This window comes from Rhinatrema bivittatum, chromosome 8, assembly GCF_901001135.1.
Source record: "Rhinatrema bivittatum chromosome 8, aRhiBiv1.1, whole genome shotgun sequence".
NCBI classification, from domain to species: domain Eukaryota; kingdom Metazoa; phylum Chordata; class Amphibia; order Gymnophiona; family Rhinatrematidae; genus Rhinatrema; species Rhinatrema bivittatum.
In genome coordinates, this window is record NC_042622.1 from 219,521,367 (window position 1) to 219,547,454 (window position 26,088).

At 49.7% G+C, this 26,088-nt stretch overlaps 1 protein-coding gene across 2 annotated transcripts in view; it reads left to right on the forward strand.

Annotated features, from left to right (window-relative positions):
* The window catches only part of SBNO2 (strawberry notch homolog 2), a 196,834-nt gene that overhangs the window by 161,100 nt on the left and 9,646 nt on the right, over positions 1 to 26,088 (forward strand). For both annotated transcript variants that reach the window (XM_029613396.1, XM_029613397.1), the window contains 7 exons: positions 7,623 to 7,697; positions 14,617 to 14,760; positions 14,852 to 14,946; positions 15,106 to 15,198; positions 15,523 to 15,654; positions 18,115 to 18,191; positions 18,443 to 18,633. In XM_029613396.1, the coding sequence (XP_029469256.1) occupies positions 7,623 to 7,697; positions 14,617 to 14,760; positions 14,852 to 14,946; positions 15,106 to 15,198; positions 15,523 to 15,654; positions 18,115 to 18,191; positions 18,443 to 18,633 (807 nt within the window). The remainder of the gene's footprint in view (positions 1 to 7,622; positions 7,698 to 14,616; positions 14,761 to 14,851; positions 14,947 to 15,105; positions 15,199 to 15,522; positions 15,655 to 18,114; positions 18,192 to 18,442; positions 18,634 to 26,088) is intronic.

A 26,088-nucleotide genomic window follows, 5' to 3' on the forward strand; every position in this document is an offset into this window, starting at 1 on the left:
GGTCTCCATGTCCATCCGTACCTGGACGACTGGTTGATTCGGGCGAAATCCGAGGATCAGTGTCGGATGGCGGTGGCCAGGGTCCTCCATCTGTTGCAGTCCCTGGGATGGGTGGTCAACTTCAGCAAGAGTCATCTGACACCAACGCAGACCCTGGAATATCTGGGAGCTCTTTTCGACACAAAGCAGGGCAAGGTGTTTCTTTCCCTCGAACGGATGGTCAAATTGCAAACTCAGGTACAACGCTTGTTGTCTCTCCGCCAACCACGAGTCTGCGACTACCTTACGGTCCTAGGGTCTATGGCTTCCACGCTGGCGCTGGTGCCATGGGCGTTCGCTCATCTGCGACCTTTACAGTCATCCTTGCTTTCCCGCTGGAAGCCGGTCTCGGAGGATTTCCACTTACCACTTCCTCTAGCGGGACACGCGAGATCCAGCCTGCGTTGGTGGCTGGACCCCAGTCACCTTTCCGCCGGAGTCTCCCTCCTGGTGCCCAGTTGGACAGTGGTGACCACGGATGCCAGCCTCTCCGGTTGGGGAGCGGTCTGCCTAGGGAGCTCAGTTCAAGGCCTATGGTCGGTGTCGCAAGCCCAGTGGTCTATCAATCGCCTAGAGACCAGAGCGGTCCGTCTGGCCCTGCAGGCTTTTCTACCATTGCTGAGGGGAAAGGCGGTCCGAGTGTTGTCGGACAATGCGACCACCGTGGCATACATCAACCGGCAGGGGGGGACCCGGAGCCCCCAGGTGGCGGAGGAAGCTCAGCGCTTGATGGCCTGGTCGGAGCTACATCTCAGCAACCTCGCAGCGTCTCACATTGCGGGAGTCGACAACGTGCAGGCGGACTATCTCAGCCGTCATCGTCTAGATCCCGGAGAGTGGGAGCTGGGGGACGAAGCTTTTCTTCTCATTTGCGAAATGTGGGGAGTGCCCCACATGGATCTGATGGCCACGTGGCACAACGCGAAGGCCCCGCGATTTTACAGTCGACGTCGAGAGCGGGGGGCAGAGGGCGTCGATGCGCTGGTGCTTCCCTGGCCGACGGATGTGCTGCTCTACGTGTTTCCCCCATGGCCGATGATCGGCAAGATTCTACGGCGCATAGAGTTGCATCCGGCCAACGTGATCTTGGTGGCACCGGAGTGGCCTCGCCGGCCGTGGTTCGCAGACCTCGTACAACTGGCAGTGGCGGCACCCCTTCGGTTCCAGGGAATGGCGGCCCTACTCCATCAGGGCCCCGTCTGTTTGGAGGATGCGGATCACTTCTGTCTCGCTGCATGGCTTTTGAGAGGAATCGACTGAAGAGAAAAGGTTATTCAGATGCGGTGGTGGCCACGCTACTGCGTTCCAGGAAGCAGTCGACGTCTTTGGCTTACGTCCGTGTCTGGGTTGTCTTTGAGGACTGGTGCGTGCAGCGCGGGGTGGACCCCACTTCGGCTTCCGTCGCTGAGGTTCTGGCGTTCCTCCAGGCGGGTCTGGCCAAAGGTCTGGCGTGCAGTTCCCTACGAGTCCAAGTGGCGGCGCTGGGGTGTTTGCGAGGTAAGTCTCTGGCGATTCACCCGGATATTGCTCGTTTCCTTCGGGGTGCTAAACACCTTCGCCCCCCGTTAAGTCTGCCTTGTCCGGCTTGGAACCTCAATTGGGTTCTCTCCGCTCTATGCATGGCGCCGTTTGAGCCCCTGAAACGCGCGACTCTTAAGGATCTCACTTTAAAAACGGCATTCTTAGTGGCGATTGCCTCGGCACGGCGTGTTTCCGAGTTACAGGCCCTGTCCTGTAGGGAACCTTTCTTGCGTATCTCTGAATCGGGGGTTTCCTTACGGACGGTCCCTTCCTTTCTACCGAAAGTGGTCTCGTCTTTTCACGTTAATCAATCGGTGGAGTTGCCCGCCTTTGCGTGCGGAGACTCCTCTGCTACTGAAGAGAGGGAGTTACGGAAGCTTGACGTGCGGAGATCCCTTCTCCGATATCTGGAGGTCACTAATCCGTTTCGGGTCACAGATCATCTGTTTGTACTGTTTTCTGGACCAAAGAAAGGAGCTACAGCGTCCCGCACAACGATTGCTCGTTGGCTCAAGGAGGCCATTGGTTCGGCTTACTTGGTGCGGGGCAAACCTCTTCCCGTGGGGCTGCGGGCTCACTCGACTCGTTCTCAAGCAGCGTCTTGGGCGGAAGCTTCTCAGGTGTCGCCTCAAGAGATTTGTAGGGCGGCCACCTGGAAGTCGTTGCATACTTTTATCCGGCATTACCGGCTGGATGTCCGGGCTACCGATTCTGGGGGTTTTGGAGAGAGGGTACTCCGAGCGGGACTCTCTGCTTCCCACCCTCAGTAGGTTGCTCTGGTACATCCCAGGTGTCCTGGACTGATCCTGGTACGTACAGGGAAAGGAAAATTAGTTTCTTACCTGATAATTTTCGTTCCTGTAGTACCAAGGATCAGTCCAGGATCCCGCCCGCAGTGCTGCGCTGAAGTAATGGAGAGTCCGCTCTGTGTTTTTGATTTGCTCTGTTCCGCTTGTTCGCTCTCTCGGTTGGAGAGTCCGTTTCCAGAAGGGGTGTTTCTTTCCCCGTTAGTTAGCGGTATCTAGTTTGGTTTACTTCTCTGGTTGTGTTCTACTTTGACATTCCGTAAGACTGAGGGGCTGTGACTGGCACAGGGGCATATATGGCTCCGCCCACAAGTTTTAGTCTGTCTCCATCTACTGGTGCGGAGTCACAACCCAGGTGTCCTGGACTGATCCTTGGTACTACAGGAACGAAAATTATCAGGTAAGAAACTAATTTTCCTTTCTGTGGTTGTGGAATCAGCCCAGAAAAAGGCACGACGTTCTAAGCCTCATTCTTCCATACCTCCAGGGAAAGAACAGAGGTCCCTGGATGCATTTGGCTGTCGTGTTTTCCTTGGCTCAATGCTTATTTCTCGCATTGCTTCCTACCAGTTATACATGACCCAGTATAACAGAGACCTATTTAAAAAGATCCAGGAATTTTCTGAGTCTTTATCCGACCAGCTTCAGGATCAACTCAATACTCTGGCTCAGAAGGGTCTAGATGCTGGCAAGCATGAGGTCCGCACTGCCTATGACATTTTTGACACTGCTTCTAGGGTGTCCGTAGCGGGGATTAATGCAAGAAGACGGGCCTGGCTGAAGTCCTCTGACTTAAGACCAGAAGTACAGGCTGAACTGCCCTGCGCTGGAAATAATCTCTTCAGGGACAAATCCAGGAGACTGTAGCACAGCTCAAAGACCATCACGAGACGCTACGCCAACTTTTGTCGGTGCCTTCTGATTTTCCATCCACCTCTAAAAGGACATTACGAAGAGACTCTAAGCAGCCACCCTTCAAGCCATGGAGATGATATCCTCCTGCTACTCGAGGTCGCCCCCTCCAGCCCTTACCAGAAAGGTCAGGCCAGACAATCCAAGCCTCAGAAAACTCAGCCAGCTCCTCCACCGGGCCCAGCTGCTGGATTTTGACTCCTCACTGGAGAGCATAAGCCAACCTCCTCTACCGTCCGTACCCGTCAGTGGTCAGTTGTGCCACTTCACCAACATATGGCACACGATCACTTCGGTGGGTACTCGCTGTACTGACTCAAGGTTACCACCTCAATTTCCTGTCTGTACCAGCAGACTCCCCACCTCGGCCGACATGGGGATCATCCGACCACTCCTCTCTTCTGGAGGAGGAGGTTTCAACCCTCCTGAAGTCACGGCGATAGAACCAGTGCCCCTCTCCCAGCAGGGGCAGGGGTTCTATTCCCGGTATTTCCTCATTCCAAAAAAGTCAGGAGACATTCGTCCAATCCTGGACCTGCGTGCCTTAAACAAGTATCTACTGAAGGAAAAGTTCAGGATGGTAACCTTGGGCTCTCTACTTCCTCTTCTGCAAAGAGGAGATTGGCTTTGCTCTCTGGATATTCAGGACGCGTACACACACATCTCGATCACTCAGTCTCACCGCAAATTCCTTTGATTCCTAGTGGCCCCCAGGCACTTCCAGTACTGGGTACTGCCCTTTGGCCTAGCATCCGCACCTCGAGTCTTTACCAAGTGCCTTATAGTGATCGCGGCCTACCTGAGGTGTCAAGGCATCCATGTCTACTCTTATCTCGACGATTGGCTGATAAGGGCTCCAACTCAAAAGGACGCACTAGCCTCCTTACGTCTAACTCTCCATACATTGCTGTCTCTTGGATTTCTGATCAACTATTCCAAGTCCAGCCTAGTTCCATCTCAAACCCTATCCTTCATAGGAGCCAACCTGGACACCATGCAGGCGAAAGCATTCCTCCCTCAGGATCGAGCTCGTACTCTCATGTCCCTAGCACAATTCCTCCAGGATCGAGATTACATGACAGCTCGTCATTTCCTCATTTTGCTGGGTCACGTGGCATCCTCTATGCATGTCACTCCCATGGCATGCCTCGCCATGAGTCATACAATGGACTCTGAAGTCCCAGTGGATTCAGGCTTATCATTCAATGTCCTGCATTGTCCATGTTACCAAGCAGCTCCGCCTGTCGCTGGCCTGGTGGATGCGGCTTTCCAATCTTCTTCAAGGCCTTCCCTTTCAAATTCCAGAACCTCAAATTATCCTGACAATGGACGTGTCCAACCTAGGTTTGGGTGCTCATGTCGATGGCCTCCAGACTCAGGGAACCTGGTCTCCAGAGAAAGCCAAACATCAGATAAATTTCCTGGTGCTTCGCGCGATCAGATATGCCCTCAAAGTCTTTCAGGATTGCCTCTCAAACAAGGTCATCCTGCTTCAGACCGACAATCAGGTGGCGATGTGGTACATCAACAAGCAAGGGGGAATGGGCTCCTACCTTCTGTGTCAGGAAGCTGCACAGATATGGGCGTGGGCTCTTTCCCACTCGATGTACCTCAGAGCGACCTACTTGGCAGGCGTGGACAATGTTCTAGTGGACAAGTTGAGTCGAACCTTCCATCCGCACGAATGGTCTCTCAACCCCAAGGTAGCAGACACAATCTTCCAAAATTGGGGTATCTACAAATAGACCTCTTTGCGTCCATCCACAACCGCAAAGTAGAGAACTTCTGCTCTCCCACTCGCAGCCGCCACTCACAGCCGAGAGACGCTTTCGCCCTCTCGTGGTCCAGCGGTCTCCTGTAAGCGTACCCTCCACTTCCACTCATATCGAAGACTCTCGTGAAGTTACGAAGGGACAAGGGCTTAATGATTCTGATAGCCACTCACTGGCCACGCCAAGTCTGTTTCCCAATCCTCCGGGATCTATCAGTTCGCTGACGCATCCCTCTAGGAGAGAACCCGCTTCTGATAACTCAGAACGACGGGTGCCTTTGCCACCCCAAACTCCAGGCCCTGTCCCTGACGGCCTGGATGTTGAAAAGTTAATACTCCAACCCCTTAACCTTTCGGAGTCAGTATCCAGAGTCTTGGTAGCTTCACGAAAGCCTTCCACGAGACACTCTTATCGTTCTAAGTGGAAAAGGTTTACGGTGTGGTGCACGTCCATGACCTTGGACCCCTTCACTTGTTCCACTGCGAAGTTTCTGGACTATCTCTGGTATCTATCAGAGTCAGGCCTGAAAACTTCCTCTATAAGAGTGCATGTCAGTGTGGTAGCCGCTTTCCACAACAGAGTAGGAGATGTCTCTATTTCGACACAGCCCTTAGTCACATGCTTCATGAGAGGTTTGCTCCACTTAAAACCTCCATTGTGCCCTCTGGCCCCCGCTTGGGACCTTAACGTGGTCTTAGGGCGGCTCATGAAACCTTTGTTTGAGCCTCTCTACTCCTGCGATCTCCGCTATCTCACCTGGAAAGTAATTTCTCTTCTCGCTATAACATCCGCTCGCAGAGTTAGTGAGTTACAGGCATTAGTCACCTATCTGCCTTACACTAAAATTCTGCATGACAGAGTGGTCCTCCATACACACCCTAAGTTTTTACCAAAGGTAGTGTCGGAATTTCATCTTAATCCATCATCTTACCTACTTTCTTTCCAAGGTCCCATTCAAACCCAGGAGAAAGGGCTCTACATTCCCTGGACTGCAAATGTGCCTTAGCCTTTTATCTGGAGCGCACGTCAGCCCACAGGAAGTCCACTTGATTATTTGTTTCTTTCGATAACATCAAATTGGGAAATCCAGTGGGAAAACAGACCCTTTCCTCCTGTTTGGCGGACTGCATCTTCTTTTGCTACCAGCAAGCAGGCATTCCGCTACAAGACCATGTGAAAGCACACTCTGTTAGGGCCATGGAACCTTAGTGGCACAACTTCGTTCGGTGCCACTTATTGATAGATGTAAGGCTGCGACCTGGAGCGCTCTCCATACCTTCGCAGCCCATTATTGCTTGGATAAGGCTGGCTGGCAAGATTCCATTTTTGGCCAGTCTATCCTACGAAGCTTATTCTCAGCTTAACTACCCAATATCCTACCAGCAAACCCGTTCAGGGTTTTCAGGATGCCCTCCTGCCCAAATCCACCCCAGTTGTTGTGCCTGTTGCATGTCTTTGGGTGCATTGCTCGGGCATACTCAGCTCGCTACTCACCCATATGTGAGAACTACCATCGTGCTTGTCCTGTGAGAAAACAGAGTTGCTTACCTGTAACAGGTGTTCTCACAGGACAGCAGGATGTTAGTCCTCACGAAACCCGCCTGCCACCCTGCGGAGTTGGGTTCACTTGCAATTTGTTTTATTTTCGCACATACAACTTGCTATACACGAGACTGAAGGGGGCCCCTGCTGGATACAGGGTTAGTGCTATGCTGGGCGTGCCCAGTTGGTGCCAGTCAAAGTTCTAGAAACTTTGACAAAAGTGTTCTGTGATTGGGCTCCATCCTGATGATGTCACCCATATGTGAGGACTAACATCCTGCTGTCCTGTGAGAATACCTGTTACAGGTAAGCAACTCTGCTTTGTGTTCAGCATGCTCTCTTTGCTTTGTTCAGCCAGGAAATGTATAGTGGCTCTACATAGTGTGTCAGGTGGCACAGTGTGAAATACAGGACTGAGGTTGTGGCAGCAGGAGGTTCCTGGACAACTGTATTGGAAGAGTTCAGTGCTCCCCTCGACCACTGGGGTGGAATCCAGGTGGCCATTTTGGAATGGAGGAGGACGGGGCACCTTCTCTGACTCGAGTGCAAGCAGGAGCAGGGGACTAGTCTCACTCACCCAGATATACCAGCACTGCCTGTCCCAAGGATGGAGAGATCCTCTCATTCATGGGTCAAGATTTTCAGCTTGTATTGAGGAACAAGGGACAGGTGTGCGCATGTGTGTATGGGGCTGTGTTGAGGGAGAAGGGGCAAGTGTATATTTATGCATAGGCTTGTGTTAAGTGAGGGCAAGTATGTGTTTGCTTGCATTGAAAGGTATGAGTGGGCATGGAGATGTGTGTATATGTATGATCCCGTATTGGGGAGGTTTTTTTTCATGGCTCTGTGTTGTTGCTATTGTGTGCACACATGCATGATCCTGTTTGAGGTGTTAGTGTGCAGGTGTGACCAAGTGCGTGCAAGCATGTATAACCCTGTCTTGAGGTGTTGGCATGTGCACTCATACATAGCCCTGTCTTGAGGTATTGGTATGTTTGTGCATTGACCAATGCCTGCTCTGTCTTTGCAGATATGAAGCAGGGTCTTGTTTCAGTTGGGATCTTTTGTAGAGATTTGAAATATGGATCTATCACTGTGGAAAAAGGTAAATATACCCTCCACCCCTCCCCCTTACTACAGTATCAATTTAGTTGATACCTAGGTAAAGAGTATTGTACAACTGAGCTCTGGTATATCTTTGTTGGCTTACTTTCCCTTTTCCAATCCATTATTCTGGGTATCATTACTGCTTTCCCAGAGGATGCAGTTCTGAAGGGGAGACACAGGAACCCAACTCAGTCAAAAAGGGTGCAGGAACAGAGAGAGTTTGTGCTGCCCTGAGGATTCAGGGGAGAAGAAAGCCCAGGTAGACTTGAGGTGGTGGGGAACTGATGTGAGAAGCTGCACTTGTTGGCTCTTTGGGAGAATGTAGGAGGGAGCAGAGGTAAAGTGCTGCTTTTGCTGTCAGGTTGTTGGGGGGGGGGGGGGGGATGAGCAGCTGCCAACTTTGGCTCTGGGGAGGGGGAGTGATGAGCAAGGAGGTGATTTCACTGAGGATGACATGAGGAGCTGCCTTTTCTGGCTCTGGGAATCAGGGGATAAGGAATTGCCCTTATTGGCTCTTGAAGGTGGAGGGGTGAAGAGCTTCCCTTGTTGGATCTAGGGAGGGGGAAGAAAAGACTGACCTCACTGGAGATGGATAAGGTGCTGCACTGGCAGTGGAGCTAGGAGAAAGAAAGGAAAATTGGTTCTTACCCGTTAATTTTCATTCTGCCGCAGCTGGAGACAGGTGTTTTACTAACACTGCTATATAACCTAGTGTGGCACCTGCCGGCCCTCAGTATTGACCTGTATCCAAGGCAAGATACAAAAACCTACAAAATTTAACAGCCCCCACCCTCCCTCACGAACAGGAGGGTGATGACACTGTAACACCCTGGAAACAAAATCTCTGTCCCAGAGTAACAGTAAGACAGCATAGAGAACTGTTAACAACTCTGCATTAAATACAAGCAGCAGACAAAACAAGCAATAGACTCTCCCCCTTTTCATGGGCAGGTCTCTGGGCTAATCTATGGTACAAAAGGAACGAAAATTAGTAGGTAAGAACCAATTTACCTTGCCAGTACATACCCAGATCAGTCCAGACTCCTGGAATTTACCTAAGCCCAATAAACTGGGTGAGACCTGGAGAGTCCCACTTGCAGAATGCTCTCACCAAAATACACCACAGTCAGAGCCCTGACATCCAAGCGATAGCGTCTGACAAAAGTGTGCAGAGACTTCCAAGTCACTGTCCTGCAAATCTTCTGTGGTAATACCTGCTGGGCCTCAACCCAAGAGGCTGCCTGTGCACCCATCAAATGAGCCCGCAAACCTTCAGGCACTGGCCACCCCTTAGAGATATACGCCGCTCTGATTGGCTGTTTGAGCCAACACACAATCGTGGCCTTGGAAGCTTGACGCCTCTTCTTTAGCCCATTCCGGAGAACGAAAAGGTGATCCGGAGAACGAAAATAATTAGTGACTTTCAAATACTGTAACAACGCATGCTGGATGTCCAAAAGTCTCAGCTCTCTTGCATAAGGAGTGGAGGAATTCAAGTTCGGAAAGGCCAGTAGTTCCACAGTCTGATTAACATGAAATCTTAACATCACCTTTGGCAAAAAGGACACCATCCATAAAGACACTCCTGCCTCTGAAATCTGTAGAAACTGATCCCGGCATGACAAAGCCTGAAGCTCCAAAATTCTCCTCACCAACCAAATGGCCACCAGAAAGACCACCTTAAGCATTAAATCCTTCAAAGTTGCTCTCCTCAGCAGTTCAAACAGTGCCGCACACACCCTAGTAAGCACCAGATTAAGATTCCAAGCTGAACATGTCTTCCACACCGGCAAACTCAAATTCTTCGCTCCTCAAAGAAAACGTACGACATCTGGATGCGCCGACAGGGAATAACACTGTACCTTACTATGGAAACAGCTCAAAGCCACTACCTGAACCCTCAGAGTTAAAAGCCAGTTCCCTGTACGTACCCAGATCAGTCCAGGACAGTTGGGTTTTGCCTCCCCTCCAGCAGATGGGGACAGAAAAAGACTTGGCGGACTCTTTTGTATACCCCTGAGGTGCCACCTAGTGTCTGCCAGTATTTTTCTGTCTCCAGCAGATGGTGGAGGTGCAAAGCCTAGTGTCTGGTGTTAGAATTTGATTTTGTCTGATTTGGTTGGTTTGTAGACGCGCTGGTTCTCCCTTGGCCAAAGGACATCCTGTTCTATGTGTTCCCACCGTGGCCGTTGGTCAGAAAGGTTCTACGCCGCATCGAGGGGCACACAGACAGGGTGATTCTCGTGGTTCCGGAGTGGCCGAGGCACCCGTGGTTTGCGGACCTCTTGAATCTGGCGGTAGACTGTCCACTGAGGTTTCGTCCGTCTCAGACTCTATTGCATCAGGGCCTCGTTTATTTCGCAAAGGCAGCTCGCTTTTGTCTAGCGGCATGGCTTATGAAAGGCTGAGGAGTAAGGGTTACTTGAATGCGGTGGTGACCACACTCTTGCGTTCCCGTAAAACCTCTACCTCTATGGCGTACGTTAGAGTGTGGGGAGTGTTTGAGTCCTAGTGCATAAACCGCCAAGTTCAACAGTCCACGGCGTCAATTCCGGAGATCCTGGATTTTTTTATAGGCAAGTTTAGTCAAGGGTTTGGCATTCAATTCCCTGTGGGTGCATGTGGCGGGCCTTGGTTGTTTTTGAGGAAAAGTGCAGGGGGTTGCGCTAGCCTCACATCCGGATGTGGCCCATTTCTTAAGAGGAGCTAAGCATTTACGTCCTCCAGTCCAGAGCCCTTGTCCCTCGTGGGAACTGAATTTGTTGCTGCGAGCACTTTGTAATGTCCCTTTTGAGCCATTGAAGCGAGCAACCCTGAAAGATCTGACTTTGAAGGCAGTCTTTCTGGTGGCTATTTCTTCCGTGAGGTGGGTATCCGAGTTACAGACCTTATCCTGCAGGGAACCTTTCTTGAGGATTTCTGAGGCAGGGAGTGTCCTTGAGAACAGTTCCTTCCTTTCTCCCGAAGGTGGTATCCTCCTTTCATTTGAACCAATCAGTGGATCTCCCTTCCTTTGCAGGTTTAGATTCTTCATCTCCAGAGTCTAGAGATTTGCGGAAGTTGGATGTGACGAACAGTTTCCGACTCTCAGACCATCTTTTCGTGCTGTGGGGTGGACCCAGAAAGGGGCAAAAGGCTTCCAGGGCCACAATCGCACACTGGTTGAAGGAAGCGATAGTGTCGGTTTACCTGATTCAGGGTCGTCTGATTCCGTCTGGCCTTAAGGCTCACTCTGCTCGTTCACAAGCAACTTCTTGGGTGGAATGTCAGCAGATGTCTCCACAGGAAATTTGTAGGGCAGCTACCTGGAAGTCTCCGCATACCTCTGCCAGACATTACTGATTGGATGTCTGGGCTCCAGAGCCCGGTTCTTTTGGAACCAGTGTAATCCGAGCGGGACTCTCTGTCCCACCCTGGTTAAGAAAGCTTTGGTACATCTCAGCTGTCCTGGACTGATCCGGGTACGTACAGGGAAAGGAAAATTGGTTCTTACCTGCTAATTTTCGTTCCTGTAGTACCATGGATCAGACCAGACGCCCGCCCGGGAGGAAAATGTAGAGTCTGCTCGGCCGGTAGCTGATCAATATTTTCTGCTCGTTTTTTACTGGCTGCCCCCCTTTTCAGGGAAAGGTCTTGGGCATGTTTTGTTCACTTATTGAGTTTCGGGTTGTTTTCTTCTCCTCTGCTATTCGGGGAAGTTGATCTGATTGTTATGGTTTATATAGTTTCTGCTTGGATACAGTGGAATACTGGCAGACACTACGTGGACTCTGTCCTATACCCCTGAGGTGCCACCAATTCTTTTTCTGTCTCTATCTGCTGGAGGGGAGGCAAAACCCAGTTGTCCTGGACTGATCCGTGGTACTACAGGAACGAAAATTAGCAGGAAAGAACAATTTTCTTACTCTTGACCAAACTCTGCTGAAAAAAAGTCAAAGTATGTGACATTGTAGCTTACAACGCCTGCACACCCCTGACCATAGACCAGGATTCGAAGATTTTCCAAACTCACACATAAGATAAAGACTTGGAAGTCTGCCTGGCCTGCAGCAAGATGGTGATAACCGCTTCGGGATAACCCCTCCACCTTAGCCATCTCCTCTCAAAAGCCAGGCAATGAAACAAAAGTGAATCCCTGGTCGAAAAATATAGGCCCCTGGTGGAGAAGATTCTCCAGATGGCTGAACCTCAGGGCCAGCTATGGCCATGTTGAAGAGATCTGCAAACCAAGAATGGCTCAGCCACTCTGGAGCCACCAGAATGATGTTACCCGGATGCTTCTCCATCCACCGTATCACCCTGCCCACCAGAGGCCATGGGGGGACACCATACAGTAGTACATTGAGAGGCCATGGCAGAACTACCATGCTCTCTTCCTCGGCTGAAGAACTGAGGCACTTTTGCATTCTCTGGTCACCATTAGGTCCAGCTGAGGCAAGCCCCATCTCCTGCGAATGAGAGACATCGCTACCTCTGACAGCTCCCACACTCTGGGGTCCAAAGCCTCGTGACTCAAGAGAATCAATGCCTGTGCCTCCTGAGCCACTGCCTGACTCCATGTTCTACCTTGTCAGTTAATGTCACACTTGTCGCATTGTCTGAAAGAACCCTAACTGGACCACCTCGCATCCATAGCAGAAAGGCAAGCAAAGCAAATCGCATCGCTCTAGTCTCTAACAGATTACTGCTCCCCAGTCCGAAAGGCTGGCATTGTTAGTGACAACCACCCAATATGGAACTTCCAACGATTCCCCACATTCTAGATTGGCCTGAAGCAGCCACCAGGCAAAGACGGTCCTTGCCTTCCCCCTCGAGTGGAAGAGGAATAAAATTCCCCTGACAACAGATTCCACTGGGAGAGAAGAGCCCTCTGAAGGGGCCGCATATGTGCGAATGTCCAAGGAACTAATTCCAAGGTCGATGCCATGGACCCCAGGACCTGCAAATAATCTGAAACTTTGGGTACCAGAAGCACCCAACACAGATATGCTCTCTGCAACAGACTGCTGCACACCGTGGCCCTTATGGCCAGAGCTGAAACCTCAAAGATACTCTTGAGATGAAGCTCCAACTTTCGATCTTGCACATCCCTTAAAGTAGCTGAACCCACTCAGGAATGGTTGTTTTCTTGGAGACTGCAACACTGAAGTATCCACCTTGGGAAGAGCAAACAACTCCAAGGTATCTTCCAGCAAAGGATAAAGCTTAGCCACAGCTCTGCCAACTCTCAGCCTGGATGCCGGAGTATCCCACTCCCAAAGTCCCAGCTTCTTCACTGCGCTGGCCTCCCTCAGGCCATCCAGCACCAGATCTGCTCTCGTCAAGTCAGACTCTTCCTGTGTCATCTTGATTCCTAGCTCCCGAAGAACCTGCAGAACCAGTGGCTAGCACTCCTCTCTGCAAAAGAGACAAACCACCTTGGGATCATCCTCTTCAGCCACGGGAACATCCTCTGGATCACTGGCCAGATCCAGCACTTCCTACAGTGAATCCGCCCCAGGGACCTCCCCAGGAGTCCCCTGCAGATCCTCAGAATCATCTGAATCCCCCTGCAGATCACCAGACACAGAGGCCATAACCAAAACGCACCAAACCCCATTGGCTCGCTGCCGTTTAGGAAGACCAGACTTTTTTCGTGATTTGGATCCACCCATGGATCGAATCTGCCATGCTCCCCTTGATGCTTTCCTGGCCAAGACGACCCAGTGCATCAGGAGAACAAACTCTGAAGAAAAGACCTGGAAGTCATCCGAATCCTGGCTATCATTTAGAGGGAAATCCTCCCCTTCAAAATCTTGTTTCATTCCAGCGCTTGCCGGGACAAATGCAGTGGGGAAACATCAGGTTCTCCCGAGGCCACAGAGGACTGCATGGCAAAGTCCAAGATGGCTGCCATTGCTCCTGGGCTGCAAGGGGAACCCTGGGAGCAGGCCTGGCACAGTGTGCTGAAGATCCCGAGCAATCACAAGTGGAGGGTCCTGTTGACATGCCCTCCGTACCAGACGTTTTTGCTGGTTGAGGCGTGAATACGAGCCCCCCCCCCCCCCCCCCCCCCCCCCAAAGCCTGGCATTCTGTGCCATGCAGCATTGCCTCTACCGTATGGCTCAGTGCTGTGAGCTTCCCTCTGCCTCGGGAGACTGTGCAGTTTAGCACCGCGAGCTTCACCTCCTCCGGAGACCTGCCTGCAGCCCTGTAACAACCACAGGCCACCAGCCCTAGATCCCAAGCACTACAGCAACTGCCCGACACAAAAAATGAGTTTTAACTTTTTTTCCTTTTTTGGGCAACTTTACAAATACATCAAACCCAAGGAAGAAGATATAATCGAAAAATATTTCCCTGCTTCTTCAGGACTCGAACACACAGGATCGCGAGCAGGTCACCTTGCTGCCTTGTTCAGGCTGAGGGATCTGGACCACCAGATGTCCGTCCCCATGGAACTCCTGACAGAGCTAATGGTCATCAACCCCCTGCTCGTCCGCCTCAACCAGGGAGGCTAGCTCCACCAGTACCTCACAACTCCTTGGGAGGAATCCACTGCATATCTTCTGCTCCTTTCCTCCTCCCCCCCACCCAAACTGCAGGTAGCACACTAGGTTATATAGCAGTGTCAGTAAAACTGTCTTCATTTGCTGGCAGGGGTACAAAACCCAGCAGTCTGGACTGATCTGGGTACATATTGGAAGGCGCTATTGTCATCTGTTCCTGGTTGAGAGGGTGAGAAGCTACCCTTGCTATCTATAGCAATAAGGCTGCTATTATTGGCTGCCTGGGAGGGGGAGGGGGGGGGGGACTGGGGCCTGTGTGTAAGGATTGGGAAAGGGTGGGTGGGGAAGGAGATGAATAGCTGCTCTCTGGGGAGGATCCACTGTCATCAGCCGGTTCTGAGGTTAATCTTGCGTTTTTCCTGTTGCAGACTGCTCTATTTCTAAGTTCTTGAACCGGATTCTGGGCCTAGAAGTGCACAAGCAGAACAGCCTCTTCCAGTACTTCACAGACACGTTTGACTACCTAACTGAGAAGGACAAAAAGGAAGGCAAATATGACCTGGGCATTCTAGGTAGGGTAATGCTGCCCCAGGCAAGCCCCTCTCACCATGCTTTGCTAAATGCCTCCATGCTGAATGCTTTCTTGGTTTCTCTCTCTCTCAGATTTGGCACCAGGTGTGGATGAAATTTATGAGGAGAGTCAGCAGGTGTTCCTCACACCAGGTCATCCTCAGGATGGTCAGGTGGTGCTCTATAAGGTAAAATCAGATGGAAGTAGGCAAGACCTTGGCTAGCCCTGCATCCCTAGCTGCAGCGTGTCAAATACTTCAAGATTAACTACGCACCTCTCTGTCTGTGATGCAGCTCAGCGAGGCCCTGCCCGGATCTGATTCTGTATTTCTCTTTCTGCATGATAGATTAGTGTGGATCGAGGCTTGAAGTGGGAGGCAGCCTATGAGAAGTCACTACAGCTAACAGGACCAGATGACGGGTTTTACATCTCCTACAAGGTGGGTGCTGTAGAGTTCAAGCTCTTATCTCTATATTTAAACATCCTTGGACCAGCACATCCATTCAAAAGCTACATCCAGATCTGGAAGACAAAGCATTCTCTTCCCTAGCATCTGGGGGGAAGTGTGGGTTAGGAAGGTGTGTCTATATCCGGCTGTGTCAGAGGAGTAAGGGCTGGTATATCAACTATGTCAGAATATTTGGAGGAACAGTAAATTGAGCAGAGAGTGGGCTGTATGTGTTCTAACAGGAGAGGAGGGGTTAGAAACAGCTTTATCACAAAGGGTATAGTCTTTGGCTAACACTGGAGTTGTGCTTCTCAGGTCCGAGGTACCACCAACACCACCCTGCTGGCAGAACAGGGACGGGGCAAATACTTCATCATCTACAAACCCAACATTGGGAAGCAGAACCAGCTGGAAAACCTGGACAGTCTGCAAAAGAAATACCGACGGGTAGGGAATGCAGCCCAGCTTGTACTTACTCCACCCAGTAATGGCCATTTGCTACCAGGCTGTTCGTGTATGGTTAACCACAAAGTTGCGTGCCTGTCATAAGTGTCTCTTTTCCTTGAAGGGTACATGAGGCATATTTCGCCTTCTATTGCTAAACTCTCTTAACATCTTTAAACAAAATGAAAGGCCCGAAACAGCTCCAATTCTCTAGAATGAAAGCATGATTAGGCTTTAACATTAATGGACAGACACAAGGGTAATGTTAGGCCACTCCTGACATTGACACGCACACTGGAGAAAGCTGGGAACTGCCAAAACATAGTGACAGAGAAAGATCAATCTGCCTTTTCCTAGTGTGTATACAGATGGACTCAGGACCTGTGGGTTTATGCTCCCCTGCCAGCAGATGGAGACGGAGCAAGCTGTTCCCTGTACGTACCCGGATCAGTCCAGACTTCTGGGTTTTGCCTCCCCTCCCAACAGATGGAGACAGAGAAGTTTGAACGGACTCTGCCCTATACCCTGAGGTGCCACCTAGAGCCTGTCAGTATTTCTCTGTCTCCAGCAGATGGTGGAGGTACAAATCCCTTCAGTCTGCATTAAATAGTATTCTCTTTAGAATTAGATTAGTTTTTAAGACTTAGTTTATTGGGGAGCTTAGTTTCTGTTTTTTAATAAGACTTTCCGGTTTAAAAAAACAGTCTAGGAGCCTTTAAAGCCTCCCAGGGGTTGTCAGGTCGTGGTGGGGCCATCCCCCCCTGGTAGCAGAGGGTTGAGGACCCAGAAACCTACCCTCCGCAGCAACTGAGGGTTGATACCAGGGAGCCCGGTTCAGCTGAGCCCCTTCAGCTGAGGACATGGTCATCATTCCCGTGCCCAACAAGAGGGTACTCTGTCTTCAGAGGCGATCTCATGCCTGTGTTTTGCTTTCCCTGCCGCTCCAACGGCACCTCCGCCCGCCTTGATCCGCCCTCTCCCCCAGAAAGGCATTGAGAACGGAGCCCAGTGTGCGAAAGTTGCGCGCAACATCACCACATGAGCAGCAGGCACCGCAACCCGCCATCAGCCTGAGAAGAAAAAAACTGCACTAGAGAGGAAAAAAAAAAAAAGGGAGGGGGGCGCGGCAGCCTGGCTGATGAGCTGTGCCACCCGAGAACTCCCACCTCAGCAAGGCAAAAAACTGAGCAGCTACCTCCTGCAGGCCTTCCCGGTTGCTATAACACTGCTGCTCTGCTCTGCTTGCTTTTTTTTTTTTTTTTAAACTTTAATCAAAGTAGAGTCAAAGTAGAATTAAAAAGAGAGGATACTTCCCAGAGCTGCAGGATGGCACGAGTTCTCCAGGAAACCCACTTGGCTGGACTGATCAGGGATATGAACAGGAAAGAGGGATAGGGGAGTGATTCTCTTACCACATATCTGTATTTTTCCCCTCCTTCTATAGACTTTTGCTACTAGTAATCTGCCTAAAAAAGGTTTGTGTCATGTCTGTGTCTGGCCATGAGGTGGTGCCCAGAGCAATGGCAGACGCACAATGCAAAGACGATCTTCTCTGTCTGGAAGGCCTGGTCTGTCAGGCAGACACATGCCCCTGCACACCCACTGGCACAGGTACATGCACGCAGACTACCTGCGCAATGCCAGGCACTTTGCGCTGGTCATCGATGTGGCATTTGGTACAGAAAAGACTGGATAGCTTCCATCATGCTGCTGGACATCTGCATCTTAATTTTCATTGAGTTGTTAAGGTTTGTAAGGCTGTTTAAGAATTGGGTATGTTTGTTAAATCTAAGGGTTTTTAAGTGAGATTAGGTATGTTTTTAGATTAGTTTGTCAGTGACCTGCAACAGGACTAAAATTAGTATTGTTACTAAAAGTAAGGTTAAGTGCACATTGTTCTAAGTCCCTAATTGATTTATATAGATTTACCTTCATTAGGGGAAATCTTCAAAATATCAAAACATGAGGTGGATAGGAATCACACACCAGTAACTAACTGCCCAGGAACCAGTTCTCTAACCTCCTCAAATCATGCAAGTGACCTTTTGCAAACTCAGTTATTTAAAAAAAACAACAAAAACTTATAATTCAGTCCTTAAACTAGCTATAGGATTAATTCAAGCTCTTGAACTACTTAGCAGACAGATAAGTAATAATTCAGATCCCCATCCAGTTCTTTTGCAGGATGTAAGCATTCTCTTCTCAAGTTCTATTTACTCATTAGCAGATGCCTCTTCTGCTGGCAGCGTTCTCTCAGGAGAGAGGACATAGGCACAGATTGTGTAACCATTACAGAGAAGAGAAAGTAGTCCCCCATCCTCCCCCAAACCCAAGTCACTCCTTGGAGGTTTTAATGCAGTGCATGTTACATAAGGATTTATATCTGAACCCATAGGTATACCTGTGGATATTTACACAACTGGCTGAGGCTTATAACAGTTGACTTCTCTGCTGTGGCTGTAGGTCTCCCATGAAGAAGCTGAACACCACTGGCAGAAACAGTACGCCTTCTCCTTTCAGAGCTGCAACCATGCAGTGTGGTAAGTGCACCGTGGACTCCTTGCTCACAAAAGACTCCTAGGACAGGAGCTGGGGGGGTCCATCTTAATTATAAATGGGAAGCTGTAAGTAACTCCATTTTTTTTTTAATGGGCACAGAAGTAACTACATCATTTAACACACACCATGGCTGGGTTTTTACATCCTAACATTGTATGGAAGTCATGACCTTTGCCTCTCTCCTCCCCCCCCCCCCCCCCCCCCCTTATGGTTTCTTCCTGACTTTGGCCAGGAATGGGAAATGCAGACTGATCCAGGAGGGGAAGGAGTGCTTCCAGGGCATGCGGCTGCGCCATTACTACATGCTCTGTGGAGCCCTGCTGCGGGTCTGGAGCAGAATTGCTGGCATCATATCTGACATCACAAACAGCAGCTACCTTCAGATTGTACGGCTGAAGACCAAGGAGAAACGGAAGCAAGTGGGTAAGGCCACACCTGTACCTGCTGCACTCACCCCGCCACAGGCTACTAGAATCTTAACTACTTGTATTTTACTTTTGTTTTAATGCAAAGTGATTTGTAAATTTACAAAGTACTTATGCATAAAAAACAAAATCAAATCTTATGGCAGTTTCTAGTTATCCTCTATCCTAAAGTTCCAAGTGACAAACCCAGCCCATACAAGAGGCCTTGCACTTATATATTTTATGGGAGGATTGTGGAGCACTAAAATGCATACATTAAAGAACATAGACTCAAATCTTAACTAAATCTGCTATTACCATTTACTGTCTCTCCAGCACTTCCACAGCTCCAGCTGTGTGACAGAGGATGTGCCACTTGTGGGGAGCTACAAGAGCTGTAAAGAAAAATGGGTTCTTATCTGATAATTTTCATTCCTGTAGAACCATAGATCAGTCCAGATTCCTGGGTTTTGCCTCCCTGCCAGCAGCTGGATACAGTTTCACTGACACTGTACATAACCCAGGGTGGCACCTGTAGTCAGTCCTTCAGTAGTGAGCTGTACCCAAGCCAAGAAGACAGCAACACCCATATTTCTAAGCAAACTCCCTCCCATGAGCTGGAAGAAGGTGAAGTTGCCCAAAAAGACAATGAAAAACTTGTTTCCCACATTCAACATAAGCAATAAGCATTGAAAACGTCCAACAACTCTGCACTATATACAAAGCAACAGTACGAGCAGTGGTCTCTCCCTCCCCATAAATGGGCAGGTCTCTGGACTGATCTGTGGTACTACCGGAACGAAAATTAGCAGGTAAGAACCAATTTTCCTTTCCCTGTACGTACCCGGATCAGTCCAGACTCCTGAGATGTACCTAAACTCCCTTTAACTCAGGTGGAACATGGAGAGTTCCACTTGTAGAACATTCTCCCCAAAGCACAATGGAAGCTGGAGCCCTCACATCCAAGCGATAATGCCTAGCAAACGTTTGCAACAACTTCACAGTAGATACACTACAAATTTCATGCAGAAACACCTATTGTGACTCAGCCCAGGTTGCCTGAGAAAGTGTTGAGTGCACTCCTACATCCTCTTTAGAAATGTAAGTCAACTCAAATCACTTCCTTCCCCTACCATGCAATTGTAACCTTAGAAGCCTTACCTCCCTTCTTTGGGCCACTCAATAGAACAAAAAGAGGTGATTCAATCTATGGAAATCATTAGTGACCTTTAGATACCTCAATAATGCATGCCTCCCATCCAAGAGCCTAAGCTCCCTTGTGTGAGGTGTAGAGGAATCCAAATCTGGAAAAGCTGGAAGTTCCATTGCCTAAGCAAGAACGCTGAGACTACTTTAGGCAGCAAAGAAGGCACCATGCATAAAGATACCCCCGAAACAAACAGCTATAGGAAGGGATCTTGACATGACAGCACCTGGAGCGTTGAAATGCTCCTGCCTGAACAAATAGCCACCACAAATACTCCTTTAAGCGTCAAGTCCTTAACCGTAGCCCTCTTTAGTGGTTCAAACCAAGCCTCACACAATCCTCTAAGGACTAAATTCAGATTCCAAGACAGACAAATTTTCCACACCCAAGGATGCTAGTTCTTAGCTCCCAGAAGGAACTGCATAACATCTGGATGTGGGGATAGAGGAGATCCTTGCACCTTATCCTGGAGACAACTCACTGTTGCTACCTGGACTCTCAGAATTAAAGGCCAGTCCCTTGACCAGAACATGTGGCTTGAACAGGTTGAGGCTGCACTTCATCAACAAACCAGGACTCAAAGACCCTCCAAATTCACAGATATACCAAGGATGAAGGTGGTCTCCTACCCTACAATAAGGTGGAAATAACTGCTTCAAAATCACTCCTCCATCTGTCATCTCCTCTCAGAAGCAAAGCCATGAGACAGAAGTTAGTTGCCTGACCCGAAAATATTGGGCCCTGGTGGAGAAGAATCTACTGATGTCTGAACATCTGCAGCCTTTGTATGGCCATGTTGATCAGATCTGGGAACCAAGGTCAATGTAGCCACTCTAGAGCTACCAGGATCATGCCAGATGTTTCTCTAGCTGTGGTAATCCCTTGTCCACCAGAGGCCATTGAGGGAAGACAAAGAATCCCTTGCATCTACAACAGAACCAGAGCATTGATTCCTTCTGTACCATATTTTCTTCAGCAGCTATTATACCCTGATGCCTTAGTGTTCTCTTTGGTCACCATTAACTTCATATGGGGATACCCCCATCTTCTGTGAATGTCACTGCCTCTGACAGCCCCCATTTGCTGGGGTCTAACTTTCTCCAGCTGAGAAAATCCGCCAGAATGTTGTCCACCCCGGTGATGTGAGGTACCACCAGCCACTCCAAGTGCTGCTCTGCCCAGAGAAAACTCCCAGGCCTCTTGAGCCACTGCTTGTTTCTTGGTTCCACCTTGATGGTTGATGTAGGCAGTCATTGCAATGTCATATAGGATCCGTACTGAATGCTGTGTAACCATGGCCGACATGCAAGCAATACAAAACTCATCTCTAACAGACTGAGAGGCCTCCTGTTTTAACCACTGGCTCTACTCCAACTGATTTTGACACCCCACTCTCCATCTGGAGAGGCTTACATCAGTGGTGACTATTACTCAATTTGGAACCTCCAATTCTGCACCGGGTTCGAGATTGGTGCGAGTAAGCCACCATGAAAGACTGGCCCTAGCTTCCCCCTCTAATGGAAGAGGAAGATGAAACTCTTCCAGTAACAGATTCCAGCAGGAGAGAAGAGTCCCCTGCAGAGGCTGCAAATGCCTATTTCCCTGTACGTACCTGGATCAGACCAGACTGCTGGGTTTTGCCTCCCTTCCAGCAGATAGAAAAAGCTTTTGAGGGCACCCCCCTCTTAACCTGGTGTGCCACCTGCAGTTCCTCAGTATTTCTCTGTCTCCAGGAGATAGAGGTGGTGGAAAACTGTGGTTTTGAACCTTTTATTCTTGGGTTCACTAATTAAAAAAAAAAAAAAGGAATTGTTTAAAAAGGCTGTCAGGGTAGAACAGGAAGCTTCAGCAGTCCTCCCAGGGAGTTGGCAGGTCCTAGGGGAACCATCCTCCCTGGTCGTAGGCTTCACGCAGCTTGGGTTGGTAACCCAGTTAGCACACTTTTTAGCACAGAGGGTGATAGCCGGTGGTCCGGCTCCCTCCCCTCTCCCTTCAGGGACTCGGAATGTTTGGAGGCGGCGGTGGCCTATGGGGCGGATGCCTTACATGATCTCCTCTAGGACTCTGGTGACTGCTGTTTCCGCCAGAAGACTTTTATGGTTGCCCAATTGGGCGGCTGACGTTTCCTCCAAGGCGCAGCTTAGTGCACTTCCTTTCAAAAGGAAAGCTCCTCTTTGAAGATTTGGAACAACTAATTAAGTCTTTGGGTGACAATAAGGTGCACAAATTGCCGGAAGAGAAGTTGAAGGGTCCTAGAGGGTTTTCCCCGACCCAGTCTTGTTTTTGGAGTCAACAGCGTTTTCATCCAACCAGAACATCAAGTGCAGGTCAGTGACAAACCTTGGGGAGGCCTCATTCCTGGTCTCAGTCCTTTCAGGGATGTCGAGGGGGCCGTGATCCCTTGCCCCCAAGTTCTCTCATTGAGATACAGCAGGCCCATTCCTCAGTGCCAGTCATTGGGGGGAGACTGTCCCTTTTCTTCGAGGAATGGGTCAAGATAACTTCAAACCAGTGGGTTCTAAGTATCATCGCTCAAGGCTGTGCTTTAGAATTTGCTCGGCCACTCAGACCTCTGTATAATCTCTCCAGCTGGAGTGCCAGCAAAGAGGCAAATAGTCTGGCAGACCATCCACAAGCTGGAATCTCTAGGGGCCATTGTGCCCGTTCCTACAGAGGAATGGGGTACGGGATGTTACTCCATTTAGTTTGTGGTACCAAAGAAGGAAGGATATCAAGAAGATGAACAGGGCTTTCAATGTACCGCATTTCCGGATGTAGACCATGCATTCCATCATTGCGGCAGTGCACAAGGGAGAGTTCTTGGCTTCTGGATCTGACTGAGGCATATCTGCACATAGGTATTCACAGTGATCATCAGTGGTTTCTCCGGTTCGTGGACCTGGGCATGCATTTTCAATTTTGCACTCTCCCATTTCAGTCTAGTGACGGCGCCACATACTTTGACCAAGGTGATGGTGGTGGTGGCAGCGGCAGCCCTTTACAGGGAAGGAGTTCTAGTTCACCCATACCTGGATGACTGGCTCATTCAGGCAAAATCGGAAGCTCTCTGCAGTCAGTGGACATGGTCCTGCATAGTCTGAAATCCCTCGTGTGGGTCATCACTCAGGCCAAGAATCATCTGCCTCCTTCTCAGGTCTTAGACTTTGTGAGAGCCCAGTTCAACACCCAAGTGGGCAAGGTCTTCCTCCCAGACAAGAGGGCCTCCAAGCTCCAGTCGCAAGTTCAAAGTCTTTTGGCGGCATCTGTACCCAGGGTCTGGGATTATCTGCAGGTCCTGGGCTCCATGGTGTCGACTCTGGAGTTGGCCCCGTGGGCCTTCGCTCATATAAGACATTTACAGAGAGCATTGTTGCCTGTTGGGATCCAATGTGGGAGGAATTCCAGGTCCTCTTACTGCTTCTGGACTCCACCAGGGACAGCTTCAGATGATGGTTGGCGCCAGGTCACTTGAGGAGTGGATCTCGAGGTGCCTCAGTGGGTGATAGTGACCACGGACGCCAGTCTCTCTTGGTCCAAGGCCGATGGTTGCAGAAGGAGGCATCGAGGTCCATCAATCTGCTCAAGCAGAGAGCAGTGAGGTTGGCATTGCAGAGTTTTCTCCTGCTCAACCAACAGGGTGGTGCGGGTCCTCTCTGACAATGCTACAGCGGTGGCTTACATCAGCTGGTAAGGCAGGACCAAACGTCGCCTGTAGCCTTAGAAGCCGATCAGCTGATGACCTGGGCGGAGCGCCATTTGTCCATGCTGGCTGCATCACACATAGCAGGAACAGACAACATGAAAGCATTTTCTGAGCCATCTGAGAGTGGGAGCTCTCAGACGAAGCGATGGATCTCCTATCACGCAGATGGAGTCTTCCCCATCTGGACCTGATGGCAACTCAAAGGAATGCCAAGGCTCCATGCTGCTTCAGTCGCCAAAGAGAACATGGAGTGGAAGAGTAGATGCCCTGGTACTCCCTTGGCGAACACAGTTCTATTATATATTATTCCTCTGTGGCCTCTAGTAAGCAAGGTCCTTCGAGGAACAAAGGTTCATCTCGGTGGCTCCGGAGTAGCCCTGAAGGCCTTAGTTTGCAGACCTAGTCAATCTGCGCCTGAGTCATCTTCAGAACATTCTACAGCAAGGCCCTATATCTTTCGACCAGGTAGATTGCTTTTGCCTAGCAGCCTGGCTTTTGAAAGAAGGCGATTGAGGGAGAAAGGATACCAGGAAGATGTTATTGCCACCTGCTTTGAGCTTGCAAGAAGTCTACATCCTTAACCTACATCAGGGTTTGGAAAGTCTTCAAATCCTGGTGTGGCTAGCAGGGAGTCTTCCCGCGTCAATCCTTGGTGGCTCAAATTTTGGCCTTCTTGCAGAGAGCCCTCAGTAAAGGCTTGTCTAACTCCCTCTGGGTACAGGTGGCGTCCTTGGGCTGCCTCAGAAGCAAACTTCAGTAGATGTCTCTTGTGGCACATCCTGATGTGGTTCGTTTTCTCCGTGGAGTGAAGCACTTGAATCCTCCAGTTAATCCTGTGTCCCTCGTCCAGGAGTCTCAACTTAGTCCTTAACGTCTTGTGTGACAGTCCATTTGAGCTTCTTAAGAAGGCCTCTTTAAAAGACTTAACTCTGCAAATGGTGTTTTTGGTGGCAATTTGTTCTGCTAGGAGGGTATCAGAATTGCAAGCTCTTTTTTGTGGATTTCAGATTCAGTAGTTTCCCTGCAGATGGTTCCTTCCTTAGGTTGTTTCAGCTTTTTATATGAATTGATCTATGGCTTTACCAGCTTTTCCCAATGCGGAGGCAGAACCTTCTCACGTGTGAGAATTGAGACGCTTGGATGTCAGGAGAGCCCTTTTGCATTATCTTGAAGTTACTAACTCCTTTAGTCTCTTGGATCATCTTTTTGTTCTATGGAGCATTGCCTGCTGGTTGAAAGAAGCTATTGCTTCCTCATACGTGTGTTGCAGTCACCCAGTGCCGAAGGGTTTGAAAGCGCATGCCACTCGATCATAGGCAGCTTCCTGGGTGGAAAGTCAGTTGGTGTCGCCACAAGAAATTTGCAGGGCGGTGACCTGGAAGTCTTTGCATGCTTTTTCCAGGGCATTTGGATGGCCAGGCTGCGGCAGTCACCAATTTCGGTGACAGTGTCATCTGAGCTGGACTCTCAGGATCCCGCCCCAGATAGGGCAGCTTGGGTAGATCCCAGCAGTCTGGACTGACCCGGGTACATACAGGGAAAGGGAAAATTGGTTCTTGCCTGCTAATTTTTGTTTCTTTAGTACCATGGATCAGTCCAGACGCCCGTCCATGTTTGTCCTTCTCCTAAGCAGAAAGTTCACTTGTTTATAGTTTTAGCTACTTCGTTCTTCATTGACCATTACGTGACATGTTCAATAGTGTTATACAAATGCTTGGGTACTGTTTATACTGAGGACCTTCAGGTGTGGCACACCAGGTTAAGAGGGGGTGGCCTCAAAGCTTTTCTTTGTCTCCATCTGCTGGAAGGGAAGCAAAGCAAAACCCACCAGTCTAGACTGATCCATGGTACTACAGGAACAAAATTAGCAGGTAAGAACCAATTTTCCTATGCATTAAATCAATGCCATAGGAGCCAGGCCCTGTAAATAGTCCCATACCCTAGGCACTGAAAGCTCTAGCAGATGCTGAATCTGACTTTGTAATTTCATCAGTCTCTTCTTGAGACACACACTCTTTGCCTGCATCTCAACCTAAGCTTTCAGCTACTCTAGAGTTTGAAAGAGGACTAAATGGTTCTTTGCTAGGTTCACCACCTATCCTTGAGCCTTCAAGTGCATCAGTACCTTTTGTACTGATTGATGATAGAGGTCCTCTGCTTTCTTATGAATGAACCAGGCAGCTACAGCTGTGTGCATGCACACAGCTGTTGCACTGCTACTGCCACTGCCACCACCATCCATCGCCTTGGTGAAGGGATGCAGGAGGACTATGAACCTTAAGAATCTCTGATGCTTTGGCCTGATGCCTATGTACACAACAAGTCTGTCCAGGAACCACACTGTCTGCCTCTTGACATTGCCATGGGGCCTGAGCAGCACACCCCTATCTCCACCCTATTTACTGGAACCTCAGGAAACCCTCACGTGACCAGTTCTGCAGCAGTGCTCTAAGCCCCAAGTTACCAGCAACTATTCCACTGGTTCCTGGGTTGCTTTTTTTTTTTTTTAAACAAGCTTTAAAACTGCCTCCACTACTTTAACTAGCCCTGGAACAGAAAGTCAG